Here is a 12546-nt window from a genome sequence, read left to right as displayed (position 1 = left end):
GCCTGGGTTCCCCGTACGGATTGGGGGGTGGCTGCGTTCGTGGAGATGAGGTCTTCCCACCACCATTCCCCATTTCCCTGAATTTACACCGGTTGGTTTGCTCTGGCTTTCCGGCGTTTTTAGGGGACAGACCTCTTCCAGAGGCTTTTGACTCCAGCCGCTCCAGCTTGTTATTCCAAAGGAAAAGAACCAAATCCCAGGAATTCAGGGGTCTAAGAGAAACATCCCCATCTGTGTCCAAGGACCTCACCACAGCACCGAGGGGGTTGGAGGAAAAGTAGAAACAGCCTAATGCTGGCCCCGGGGGCATCGGCAGAAGTCAGCTGTGGCTTGTTCATATCATTGAATCCAGCATGAGTTAAAAAAGGAGGAGATTCTGTAAGCGACTAAACCTCGGAGGGGGGAACACGTGGAGTGTAGAGCTGTGCCCAGCGTGACACTGTTTATAGAAAGTTAGAGTCAACAGGAAAGACACCATTTATGTTCAGCTGCTCCTCGCACAAGGAATCGTGTAAAAGTGGGCGTCTGTTTGCAGACACACCCACACGTGGGACACGGCCCAGCAGCTCCCTCTGGGCACAGGGCGAGGGCCAGGCTGCAGCTAGCAGGACTGAGCCCACTCTAACGACGCATTCCCTTAATGAGGAACCTTCTGCTGAGTCTGAATGACGGGCACACAGATGTGTTGTCTGTTTGTGGGACTTTTTTAAAGAGCTTGAACTAAGGGGTGTCTGTGTGGCTCGGTGGGTTAGGCCTCCTGCTCTTGATTTCAGCTCAGGTCGTGATCTCAAGATTGCGAGATCGAGCCCGGATTCAGGGTCTGCGCTGGGCTCTCTGTCGATGTCTTAAAATAAACAAAAACAAAACAAGAAAAATACACTCGAACCAGCCCAGGATTTAAAAGCATTTCAGAGCTGTTCGGATGGAAAATGTTCTAATGACCCTGTGCCAGGGCCAGGAGGGAAGAGAGAGACTTAGCCAGGGGCTCGTCGCAAAGCTGGAGGCGCCGGGTGAGCTCCCCGGGCGGGAGGCTGAGCGCTGCCCTCCCAGGTGCTTCCAACAGAAGGTCTTGGATTTTAGGTCAGTTGCATCAACACGCCCCGCCCCAGAGCAGCTGGTCAGGTACGTGGAGGGTGAGCTGCTCCATGACCTCTACCCAGACAGACCAAGAGCCTGTGGCCCCAGCCAGAGAGTCCGCCCAAGCCCACTGCAGCCGAGCCCCTTCGGAGACCTGCCAGCCGAGAGGTGGCGGCCCGTGTTACTTACTGGGAGTCCTTGGTTTCTGTTCTAAATTGTTTTCTAGTACATTCTTGCCAAGTGTCACTCCCTAGCACATGCCCTGAGCATCTCGGGACGGGTGTCCTGGGGCACGTCAAAAGCAGTGGGCTTTCCGTGCACACACGCCTCCCCACAGCCCGCTTCCCACCTGTTCCCCCCACGCTCTCACCATGGCCTGTGGGAGCCTCCTCTGGTTGCCGGGGGCACAGGATGGACCATCCAAACCCCCACGTTTGTTCCAGGCAGTGTCCCTGAAGCTTCTGCCGTCCTCAGCCCTAAGGAGCTGTCTTAGACATTTCCTCCCTCGCCGTGCTCCCGTGAGAGCGTCGTGTCACAGGTGTGCCGAATGTGTTTGTGCACAGCTGAGCTTTGTACGTGTCAGGGTAAGAGTTTCGGGGGGTTCTGTCGCCCCCGTTGAGAATGCTTGTTCTGGACCAAGCTTGTAAATCAGCTCCCCAGGGCCAAGGGCAGTTTCCCAGGCTTCAAAGGCAAATTCAGTGTCCTGACGCCCAGAGAAATCAGTTCTTGTTCTTCTTTGGAGAGAGGAATTGATGTGAAATCAGCAAGAGGGAGGGCTAATCAGCGCCCCGGCCCGGTCACTGGGCACCAGGGCCAGGGCGGCATCACTGTCCTCTCCAGACCGGTCACTACCCTCCCCACCCGCCCGTGACCTGGGGTGAGGGGTTGGACTGGAAAGGCCCCGCGGGCCCGGAGGCCATGACGCCGGGTCCAGCCGTCCATGGCCGCCCTCTCCTTCCAGCATTCCTGGCCTGGGGGCCATGGCGATGTTGCGCCGGACAGAGTCCACGCTGACCGCGCTGGACGAGGACGCGCTGTGGGAGCTGCTGGAGAGCCACCGCCACAAGATCGTGCGCAGCATCTGCCCCAGCCGCCTTACCCCCTACTTGCGCCAGGCCAAGGTGCTGGACCAGCTGGACGAGGAGGAGGTGCTCCATGGCCCCAGGTTCACCAACACTGTCATGCGAGTCGGTGAGGATCCTCCGCCCCCAGGCGCACACCGCCCCCTCGGCCCCTCCCCGCCACGGCAGCTCCACACGGGCTGTGCCACGAAGCCTGGGGCCCGGCGGGGAGTGCAGGACTTTAAGGACCCACGTTGCAGGCATGGGGACTCTGTATGCCTTCCCAGAGCTGCCGTAACAGGCGACCAGCCAGGGGTGGCTTAGACCGGCGGAGACATATTGGCTCATAGTTTGGGATCCAGGTGTGGGCTCTAGGGGCATGTCCCTGCCTGTGCCTTCCTGGTGGCCCGAGCTGGCCCTCAGCTTGTGGCCACATCCCTCCAGGGTCTGCCTCTGTCCTCACATGGTCTTCTCTGTGTCTCCTCTTCTGTCTCATGGGTGCCCTTGCTATTGGACTCGGTGGACTCAGGACCCCCCCATCCCGATAATCCAGGGCGATCTCTTCCGCAAAGACCCTTTTCCAGATTAGCTGCCATTGGCAGGTTCCAGGTGGAGGTTCCTTTGTTGGGGGGGGCACAATTCAACCCACTCTAGATGTCTTCGGAGCCGATTCTGAGAGTCTGACTAGCTATGTTCATTCCCTGAAAACCAAGGAAGCTGATAGCCTCACCCTGTCAGAACTTTGGGAGACTGGATGAGACCGTTTATAAGAGACTCACCTCCAAGCCGCAGCCGTAGGAAGCAGGCAGTACAGTGGTCGCTATGAACATGATTCTGTTTCTGCCTGATGTTTAGGAACCTCAGATCCAGGAGAAGGGAATCCAAGCCACCAAGCTGGTCTGAGAGCCATGAGATCCGGGAGGCGGGCTCGCTGGGACTCGGGCCCTGGGGCATTGTCCTCTGCTTCTTTCGTCCCATGAGATTTGCACAGTGTCTGCATATGTCCACTAACACGGCTGGGGGGTCTTCAGAGCAAAGGTCACCTTTTTCCTTCTTTTATGGCCAACTCGTGGCACTTGGGTTATAGTAGCTTCTCAAGGACTATGAGCCTGGCCCTTCTGGGGACTGGCTGCCGACACGTCCCTTAAAGGAACCAGAAGAGCAATGAGGGCACCCGCCCCCAGGGATCCCGGAAAACTGCTGTCACCTCCTGATCCCTCGATGTGCGAGGATTTCCTCCCCCTCCGCATCCTGCATCCCAAGGGAAACCCCCCCAGAACTCACGACCTGACACCATTCTCTCACCCAAGGGCACTTGTTGGATTTGCTGAAGACGCGCGGGAAGAACGGAGCCATTGCCTTCCTGGAAAGCCTGAAGTTCCACAACCCGGACATCTACACCCTGGTCACTGGACTGCAGCCCAAGGGGGACTTCAGCAACTTCAGTGGTGAGGGTTGGGTCCTGGGGCTGGGGGTCCTGGGCACAGGCTTCTTTGGAGCCTCTGGGTCCTAGTGCCTGCATGCTCTTGCTTCTCCTGCTAACCCCCCAGCACTCCGGGGGTGAGGACACCCCCACGAACCATGTGCGGGTGACAGAAGGAACCCACGGCCTCTGGATCTAAAAGGAAAGATCTTGGGTGCGCGGGTGGCTCAGTCGCTTAAGCATCTGCTTTCGGCTCAAGTCATGGTCTTAGGGTCCTGGGACCGACTTCTGCATCAGGATCCCACTCAGTGAGGAGTCTGCTTCTCCCTCTCCCCACTGCTCTCTCTCTAATGAAATAAATAAAATCTTAAAAAGGAAAGATCCGTCCCTACTTATGCAGTAGCGACGGGAATTCCACTTGGGGCAGAGAGTCTGTACCTGGGCGATGCAGGGAGAGGGCGAGTATAGCCTTTCCCTAGACACGCTCCCGAGATGGCCTTAGCCTCGGCCATGTGCTTATGTGGAGGGGGCGGCTCCTGCTGGGAGAGGGCCCTGCCGGAGGGGATGAGGAGTGAGGCCGGCAGCCTTCCGCACCTCCGCTCAGCCGGAAGAGCGGAGATCCAGCCGACCTGAAGGGAAACACGGCCATTTCTGTTCACTGAGTGATTTCAGGCTTCCGTGCAGGAGCTATAGAAAGACTCTGGTGTGCAAAGGGCAGGACCAGCATCACTCAAAACTGGATGGGAAAACCTTTCTGCCTCTTTGGTATCGTAGACCGTGGTGACGTTCGCTGGAGTTCTGTTGTACGGGTTTTTATCCCTTGTTCTTGTTATGTCTCTCATAGGGTGACTTGGAGAAGGTCCGGCAGACGCACACCTTAGCTGACGAGGGGGAGCTGGGTCGACACAGCAGGGCCCCCTGGGGAGGCTCAAGGGGGTAATCCTGGCTCCACAGTCACCAGTCATGCTATTTATATAACCTAAGTTGCGCCCAGAAGTTTCTTTTTCTTTTTTTTTTTTTTTAAGATTTTATTTATTTATTTGACAGAGATCACAAGCAGGCAGAGAGGCAGGCAGAGAGAGAGGCGGAAGCAGGCTCCCCATTGAGCAGAGAGCCCGATGGGGGGCTCGATCCCAGGACCCTGAGACCATGACCTGAGCTAAAGGCAGAGGCTTAACCCACTGAGCCACCCAGGCGCCCCAAGCCCAGAAGTTTCTAAGGAGACCCACAGATTAGGGTCGGGGGGCTCCTGCTTGAGGGTCTGGGCAGAGGTAGCAAAGCTCCTGGTGGCCGAAGAGGGAGGTGCCCTGGCCCACCAGCCCCTTGTCCGCAGGGCTCATGGAGACGTCCAAGCTGACCGAGTGCCTGGCCGGGGCCATCAGCAGCCTGCAGGAGGAGCTGAGCCAGGAGAAGGGGCAGAAGGAGGCCCTGCTGCGGCGTTGCCAGCAGCTCCAGGAGCACCTGGGCCAGGCCGAGGCCCGCGTCCAGAGCCTGGGCCAGATGGAGGCCGATCATGACCGCATGAAGCGCGAGGTCAGCGCCTACTTCCACGAGGTGCTGAAGCTCAAGGATGAGATGCTTGGTCTGTCCCTGCACTACAGCAACGCGCTGCGGGAGAAGGAGCTGGCCGCCACACGCTGCCGCAGCCTGCAGGAGGAGGTGCGGTGTCCCTCTCCCCGCCCCCCTGCAGCCCCCACCCCTGCCGGGAGGAGGAGCCTTTAATCCACCCCCACCAACCCCCCCCAGGAGGTCCCAGATTTGGCCGGGGGGTGCCCCTTGAATGTCCTCTGTGTCCTGTGGCACGGCCCCTCGTTTTCTGAGCGCAGACTCCCTTGCTGGTATCGCGGGTTCCCAGGATCGTCTGGTCCCGACCCTGCCCCAGCTCTGGGCTCAGCCATTTCCCTGAAGGGCCCTGGATTCTGTTTATTTGTTTATTATTTATTATTTATTTATTTATTTATTTATCTGAGCAGAGAGCCTGATGCCGGGCTCCATCCCAGGACCCTGAGATCATGACCTGAGCCGAAGGCAGAGGCTTAACCCACTGAGCCACCCAGGCGTCCCAGGGCCCTGGATTCTTGCAGAGACCAAGATCGGGGCCCTGGGGGTGCTCCCTGCCCCTGGGGTATCTTTGCTCCTTGGCCCTTCCAGCAGACAGAGCCATGAAACGTGCATGTACACATGCCCGTGCACAGACACGCACAGATATGCATACAGACTTACGCGGGCAAGGATGCATGTCCATAGACACATGCGTATCTAAGAAACTGTGAGGTCACACCCACCTCTAATTCCGGCCTGTCCCCAGGGTGTGTCCCTGCCTCCCCCGTGCCATGCTTGGCGCCCCTTCTTCCACAGTGAGAATTCCCCCACCCACACTAGCGCTCACCTGCTCCATCCTCTAGGCCCCAGAAAACACCTCCGCATCAAACAGCCGCGGAGAGGAGCTGAGGGTTTGTCGTTCACGAGCTGCTCTGGCTGGCGGCTCACCGTCCCTCCGCCTCCCTCTCCCTCCCATTGCTGTGGCCCCAGTGTTTGAAATAAGGTTCATTTGCTCGGTTTATTTTCCGTTTTAGCCTCGCCCCCAGCCCCGTGCAGGTCCCAAGGAGTGAGTTAGTATATGGAGTCTAACGCGCTCTAACGCAGATGGCCCACAGCCGGAGCCGTGCAGTTGCTTATGGAAATTTTGCTATGGAGATGTCGGGAGGGAAAAAGCCCGAGTGGAAAGGTTCTTCCTTCTCTTGACCCCAGAGCGAGTGCTGCCTCCACCCTGACACCCAGACTTTCTGGGTTTGTCTCTTCGGGAAAGTCCCCTCCCCCCCGCCAGGGGCACCACACCCTCCTGGGGGCAAGAGGCCAGGCCCTGGGTTCCAGGTCTGAGTTTCTCTTGGGGCGCCATCCTGCAGGGTGGCAAGGTGGAGGCCCGCAGGCCCTGGCCACGTAGCTTCCAGGGGACCACAGCCCTGGACACACCACCCGCGGGGCCGGGGGTGGTGCCTATTTGCTCGGGATTGCAAGTGCGTCTGCGTAGACCAGGCATCTCTGCTCCATCTGACTCGATTTCCTCTTTCTTCTCCCATCCCGCTTTTCACGAGTCCCGAGTCCATTTACACTGCGTGCTCAGCGGAATGTGGGAAGGCGGGTAGTCAGGGAACGTGCGGGACGGGGCTCGCTCCCTGGTCACTCACCACCCGCCGGCTGCTGGGACTCGAAGTTCCGAGAGAGGGATTTCCTGGGCTGATTTCCAGAAAGCTGATTTCCCGGCTCCTTCCTCTGTTCCCGGGGCCACGCCCCGTGATTCCGCGGCTCACCTCATCTGAAAAATAAGGCTAGAAATGCCTTTCTCCCCCGCAGGAGCTGGAACTGTTCACCAGGTAGAACTCCTTCATGGAGTTTGAAGTCCGGGGAGGGGCCCCCTGAGGGATGAAAAGCGTCCTCCCGAGGACAGAGGCTGAGGGCCGGACAGGCCCCCCCGGGCGGGTGGAGAACCAGCCCTGACCCTGCCCTCCCCCGCCTCCTCCCGGCAGCTCTACCTGACCAAGCAGGAGCTGCAGCGCGAGAAGATGTCTTCCTGCCACGCGCGAGAATTGCGGGAGCGGTCCCCGCAGACGGCCGGGGACGGGGACCTGGAGCCCGGGGACAAGGCGCTGAGCCGCCTGAAAGAGGAGAATGAGAAGCTCCGGTCGCTGACGTTCAGCCTGGTGGGTCCCGCGCCTTTCCCTGGCAGCTGGCGGGGGGTTCCCGCAGGCTGGGGCCGGGGATGGGGTGGTTGGTTCCCAGAGGTGGTCCCTGGAGGGGTGGCTGAGGCCCGGAGGCCATCCTGGGACACCCTACATGTCCCTTCCTGCGCCTGTCTGGCCTCGAGCGTGGGCAGGGTGAACAGCTACGGGGCTGCCTAGCCATGCGCCCCCCCCCCCCCCGCCCAGATGCTGGAAGGAATTAGGTGGGATCTGGGGGTGGGGGGGGGCACCGTTGTGCCTGTAGAAGAGTCTGTCCCGTGCCACCCGCCCACACACTGGGGAAGGAAGTGACAGAACTGGGTGACAGCAACTTTTGGGATTATGCAAACTTCCGGCTCTCCTCGTGGATTCCTTTTGATCAATACAATGTCTGTTTATAGAGCTGTTCCGTCCAGCGAACAGACACTCCCTGGGTGCGGGGTGGGCCTCGGCAGCTGGTCACGGGGCCTGGATGGTGCCACCGTTCCTAAGCCCCTTCCTGAGAAGCAGGCTGGAGGGGGAATGGCCTGTCCCCTGGTTGGTCCTCTGTGGGAGACCATGCTGGTGACTCTGTGCACAGAGCAGCCTGACGCGGCCCAGCTGGGGGGGATGGCCCCCCTGCCTAGAGACTTCCAGTTTACTTTCTGTCCCCAGCCCAGAGAAACAGAAGCAAAACACACATTTCCCATTTGGATTGCTGACGCTGCATCTTGTCCTGCCTCGTGTGCGGGGATAAGCCTGAATCCATTCATGCGCCCGGCCCTGAAATTTCCTGCTGGCTATTCTCAGGGCAAAAAGACAGGGCGCTTCCCAGGGGCAGGACCTTCAGGAGGCTGGGGGTCCCTGGGCTGACCTCTCTTTGTCCCAGGCGGAGAAGGACATCCTGGAGCAGAACCTGGACGAGGCCCTGGAGAGCAAGCAGGAGCTGGTGGATCGCATCCACTCTCTGAGGGAGCGGGCCGTGGCCGCCGAGAGGCAGCGCAAGCAGGTGACCCCGGCAGGCGGCCACGGCAGCACAGGGCAGGGGCGGGGAGGTCAGGCTCTCACGAACGCTCATCCCTCTTGAGAGCTTTATGGGGCACGGACTCACAGCCCCGGGCTCGTGGTCCCATGGTCTGTGGGTGCCTAGGAAAGGATCGGACCCACGAGCAACAAAACTCAGGCTGCTTCTCAGTGGGGTGGGAGTTACTTCTTGGCTACGACAGGCCAGGGCAGGGTCAGGAGGAAGGACGTGTTGGGACAGAGTTAGGCAGCAGTGGGACGCGAGATTCACGTCTTTTGGGACGTGGGACAGATGGACACATGTGATTCCACCTGCCGCGTCCACGTGTTTCCTGATAACCGAGTCCCGCTGTAATCGGCGCGGCGACCCCTCAGACGCACCCTGAGATTTAGCACTTAAGGAGCAAGCAGGAAGTCACCCGTATCAGCTCCCGAGGCACCCCCTCTGTCCCCGAGCACCCCCACCCCACACTGCTGGCCTGCATGGGCTGTGTTTGTCCCCGGCCAGTACTGGGAAGAGAAGGAGCAGACCCTGCTCCAGTTCCAGAGGACGAAGGTGGACTGTGACATCTACAAGGAGAAGGTGAACGCCCTGCAGGGCCAGCTCCAGCAGCTGCAGAAGGAGAGAGACCAGGTGCCTGGCTGGGGGGTGGGGGCCCGGGGCACTGCCCAGTGGGGACAGGATGTGCCGTCCGGCCCAGGCTCCTCGAGGAGCTGGCTGAGGTCATGGGGCGCCCCGCACCCGCAGCTCGTTCCAGATTCCCCGCTCCCTCGGTGCTATCCTCCCTCCTTTCCTGTCGGGCCGGCAGGCCTACTCCGCCCGGGACGCAGCCCAGACGGAGATTTCTCAGAACCTGACGGAGAAGGACGCCCTCCGCAGGGAAGTGTTCGAGCTGACGGACCAGGTCTGTGAACTGCGCCAGCAGCTCCGCAGGCCAGCCGAGTCCCCACAGGGGGTAAGTGCTTCCCTCCCACCGCATGAGGAGACCGGGCTGGGTGGGGGACAGGTCCCGGGCCATGTGCGCCCTGGCTGGGACATCAGGCACACTGGCTCTCATGGGCAAATCTTGTTACCACATCACTGAAGACACAACTGGGTGAGTTGAGCCTATGTCTGCCTCTGGTGGTAGTCTACACACGCCATGGGACAGGTAACTGGGCGGAAGGTTCTGGAACCTGTAACATATGGTGTTCCACGAAGAAAGAGAGCCTATGAGACTGGGCCAGGCGGCAGCCACTCCCTTTTGTAGCTGATGCGTTCCCGAGATGTTTGCAAGTCCGATGGCCATTGCAAGTCCAATGGCCAAGAACTGGCTAAAGAGCTAAAACGATTATAAAACCTCCAGTTATGGTCTGTCAGCAGCTCTGGCTCCAGGCACGGGGTGGGGGGGTGGTGAGACCCGGCAGAGGGGCCAGGACCTCCCTGAGGCCGAGCCACACCCTCCTCTTCCTGGTCGGGGAACACCACCCGATGCTTTTACCTCTAGAAATTAGTTTCCAAGGATTTGCATGCTACTTCTAAGAAGACAGTGTATTTCACATTGTAATACATGTGGTTATATGGGGTTCTTCAAAGTTGCAAAATCTTACATTTATTCAACCCGTAGAACATAATCTTCCCCATGCCCACGAGCAATAGGTATTTTAAATTTTCTTCCTTCACCTCCTCACATCTACCACGTCCCCCCAAAATATGTATGTATTTGTGTATGTATTACATATATAAATACATATATATGTAATCCATATACGTGTAGAAATAGAAACATGTATTTATTTATATATAAGTATAAAAACGTGTATGTATCATATATATAAATTATGTATATTTATGTATGTGTTGAAACAAGGTAGACAGCAAGATGCCAACTGCCCTGTTTTTGAGTGTGGAGGACAGGAGAACTTTCTTCTCTCTGCTCAGTTCTGTTTGCCCCCAGTGTGCTGTGTGGTTATGTCTGTGATGCACGTCCTGGGCGTTGCTTGTATAATCTGTAAGAAGCAACATGTAATCTGCAACAGAGACCAAAGAGCATTCACCAGGCTGGTCGCTGTCCTCGGGGCTCGGCTCCTGCAGGGCTGGGGGTCCCATGCTCCGAGGAGGGGACCCGAGCAGGGGAGGCTGCCCGAGCGGGGAGCGGGGAGGTGGAGGGAGGAGGGAGGTGGGTTTGCTGGAAACCCCCCAGGAGCATCCGAGAGGAAACCTGCCTGGACTGAGCAGTCGGGGCCCGTCTCGGGCAGGCTGAGCAGGAAGCCAGAGCCAAGGCGCCGGGTCTGAGGGGGAAGCAGCCGCTCGTGCGCATGTTCGCCATCTGCCCGCGGGATGACAGTGACAACAGCAGCCCCAGCTCCACGGAGGTACAGCGGGTGCCTCCTCCTCTCCTGGGTCAAGCCATGTGAAGTGGGACCGTGCTACCCACCACGGAGATGTGTGCGTCCGCACTGAGCAGCAGGGAATGTGGAAAGCTGCCGGCAGGGGCCTGGCACGCAGTGGGGTCCAGCTAGTGGGACCCAGCTCTGTGCTATGTCCTTCTCAATCCTCTGCCCTGAGAGTTAGGGACCACGGTCTGTTACAGCTTTGCCCCTCACCCAGTGGAGCAGCAGGGAGGGGCGAGCAGGGTCCCCCTGGGAGCCCTGTGCCGACCTCTGCCCTGCCCTCCTCCCGTGTCAGCTCTGCTCTGACCTCAACGCCACGTGCACCCGGGAGCTGGTGGACAGCTTCCGCTCCAGCAGCCCCCTGCCTCCCAGTCCACAGTCCCTGTACAAGCGGGCTGCAGAGGACTTCCGGGAAGACTCCTGGTCTCTTAGGTAATGATAGGCCTCGGGGTTCGGATGGCATGGGCCCCGGCAGCTCACCGGGATAAGGGCTGAGGGCAGGTCGGGGGTCTGAGGGCAGGTCGGGGGTCTGAGGGCAGGTCGGGGGTCTGAGCAGGTCGGGGGGTCTGAGGGCAGGTCGGGGGGTCTGAGGGCAGGTCGGGGGTCTGAGCAGGTCGGGGGGTCTGAGGGCAGGTCGGGGGGTCTGAGGGCAGGTCGGGGGTCTGAGCAGGTCGGGGGGTCTGAGGGCAGGTCGGGGGGTCTGAGGGCAGGTCGGGGGTCTGAGCAGGTCGGGGGGTCTGAGGGCAGGTCGGGGGGTCTGAGGGCAGGTCGGGGGTCTGAGCAGGTCGGGGGGTCTGAGGGCAGGTCGGGGGGTCTGAGGGCAGGTCGGGGGTCTGAGCAGGTCGGGGGTCTGAGCAGGTCGGGGGGTCTGAGGGCAGGTCGGGGGGTCTGAGGGCAGGTCGGGGGTCTGAGCAGGGAGCCGGCGGCACCGCCTGAGCGGTGTCTTCCCACGCTTTCCAGTGGTTTCCTAGAAATCCGGCAGGTGGACCGAGGACTCTCCCGGGGGGTAAAGGCAGGGGATGCCGACCTGGATTATGAGATTGTGGACAGAGCAGGTGAGTGCGCCCCGCCCGGGCCTCTGCAGCCATCCCCTCGCCCCTGGCCTGGGCCGGCTGGGCAGGAGGAGGAGGGAGAACCCGGGTCTCCAGGGAGGCCGGGGAGACAAGCCAGTGCCTCTCCAGAGGCTGGGCTGAGGAAGCGAGCTTCCCTGCTGCCCTGCCCTGGGCCTCTGGGAAATCCCAAGTACCTGGTCACTCAAGCCCAGGCCCTGTTTACCGGGCGTCTTTTCTGTCTCTCACCTGGAAGCCAAGGGAGCTCATCTTCCCGTCCTGCTCAGCAATAAAGGCTCAGACAGCTCCGGACACACGTTCCTTCTCTCGGTCCCTCTGTCTCTCGGCCCCTCCCTGCTCTGGTCTGGGGACACTCGGGTTTCCCAGCGACATCAGAAGGCAGCAGGATTTCGTACCCCCACCCCCACCCTGGAAGAGGCACCTGTTGGGAGCATCTCTCCTCCCAGCGGTGGCACCTGAGACCCACTTCTCCTGGGGCTCACCCCTCATATTTGTGACTTGACCGACCTCCTCTCCTTCTCTACCACCGGCCCCACTCCCACGGCCTCCCCCCTTTTCCACCCTGCACACCTCCCCCCCCCCCCCCCCCGTGGGCCTGGGTCACCGCTTAGCACCCGGTACGAATCCCCCGCGGTGGCCGCCAGGGGGCGCACAGGCTTCGAACGGTTCCGAGCGGCCGCCCCTGGGGCAGGCGGGGTCGGGGCTCCCCGCGGGCCACGAGGCCAGAATCCCCGCAGGAGCGGGAAGGTTGGCGTCTCTGGAACCGCGGTCCGAGGGCGACCCCCGGGGCGTCTGCGTCCTGGATGTGCCGCTCCTTGCGT

The 12546-nt window shown here is 60.1% G+C and overlaps 1 protein-coding gene across 6 annotated transcripts in view; it reads left to right on the top strand.

The window, feature by feature from the left end:
* Positions 1-12546, top strand: part of CARD14 (caspase recruitment domain family member 14) — a 28084-nt gene that overhangs the window by 3068 nt on the left and 12470 nt on the right. For 5 of the 6 annotated variants that reach the window (XM_059147326.1, XM_059147324.1, XM_059147321.1 and 2 more), the window contains exons 3-13: positions 1521-1661; positions 2039-2268; positions 3449-3586; positions 4895-5220; positions 7089-7262; positions 8149-8268; positions 8791-8916; positions 9092-9238; positions 10521-10637; positions 10951-11087; positions 11616-11710. In XM_059147326.1, coding sequence (XP_059003309.1) covers positions 2058-2268; positions 3449-3586; positions 4895-5220; positions 7089-7262; positions 8149-8268; positions 8791-8916; positions 9092-9238; positions 10521-10637; positions 10951-11087; positions 11616-11710 — 1591 coding nt within the window. In that variant the 5' untranslated portion in view covers positions 1521-1661; positions 2039-2057. Of the gene's footprint in view, positions 1-15; positions 1123-1520; positions 1662-2038; positions 2269-3448; positions 3587-4894; positions 5221-7088; positions 7263-8148; positions 8269-8790; positions 8917-9091; positions 9239-10520; positions 10638-10950; positions 11088-11615; positions 11711-12546 lie in introns of those variants that run through there. The other variant, XM_059147323.1, reaches the window with a different exon arrangement.

This window comes from Mustela lutreola, chromosome 15 (assembly GCF_030435805.1).
Source record: "Mustela lutreola isolate mMusLut2 chromosome 15, mMusLut2.pri, whole genome shotgun sequence".
NCBI classification, from domain to species: domain Eukaryota; kingdom Metazoa; phylum Chordata; class Mammalia; order Carnivora; family Mustelidae; genus Mustela; species Mustela lutreola.
Note: the sequence above shows the minus strand (reverse complement) of the source record. Positions and strands in the feature narration are given on the sequence as shown.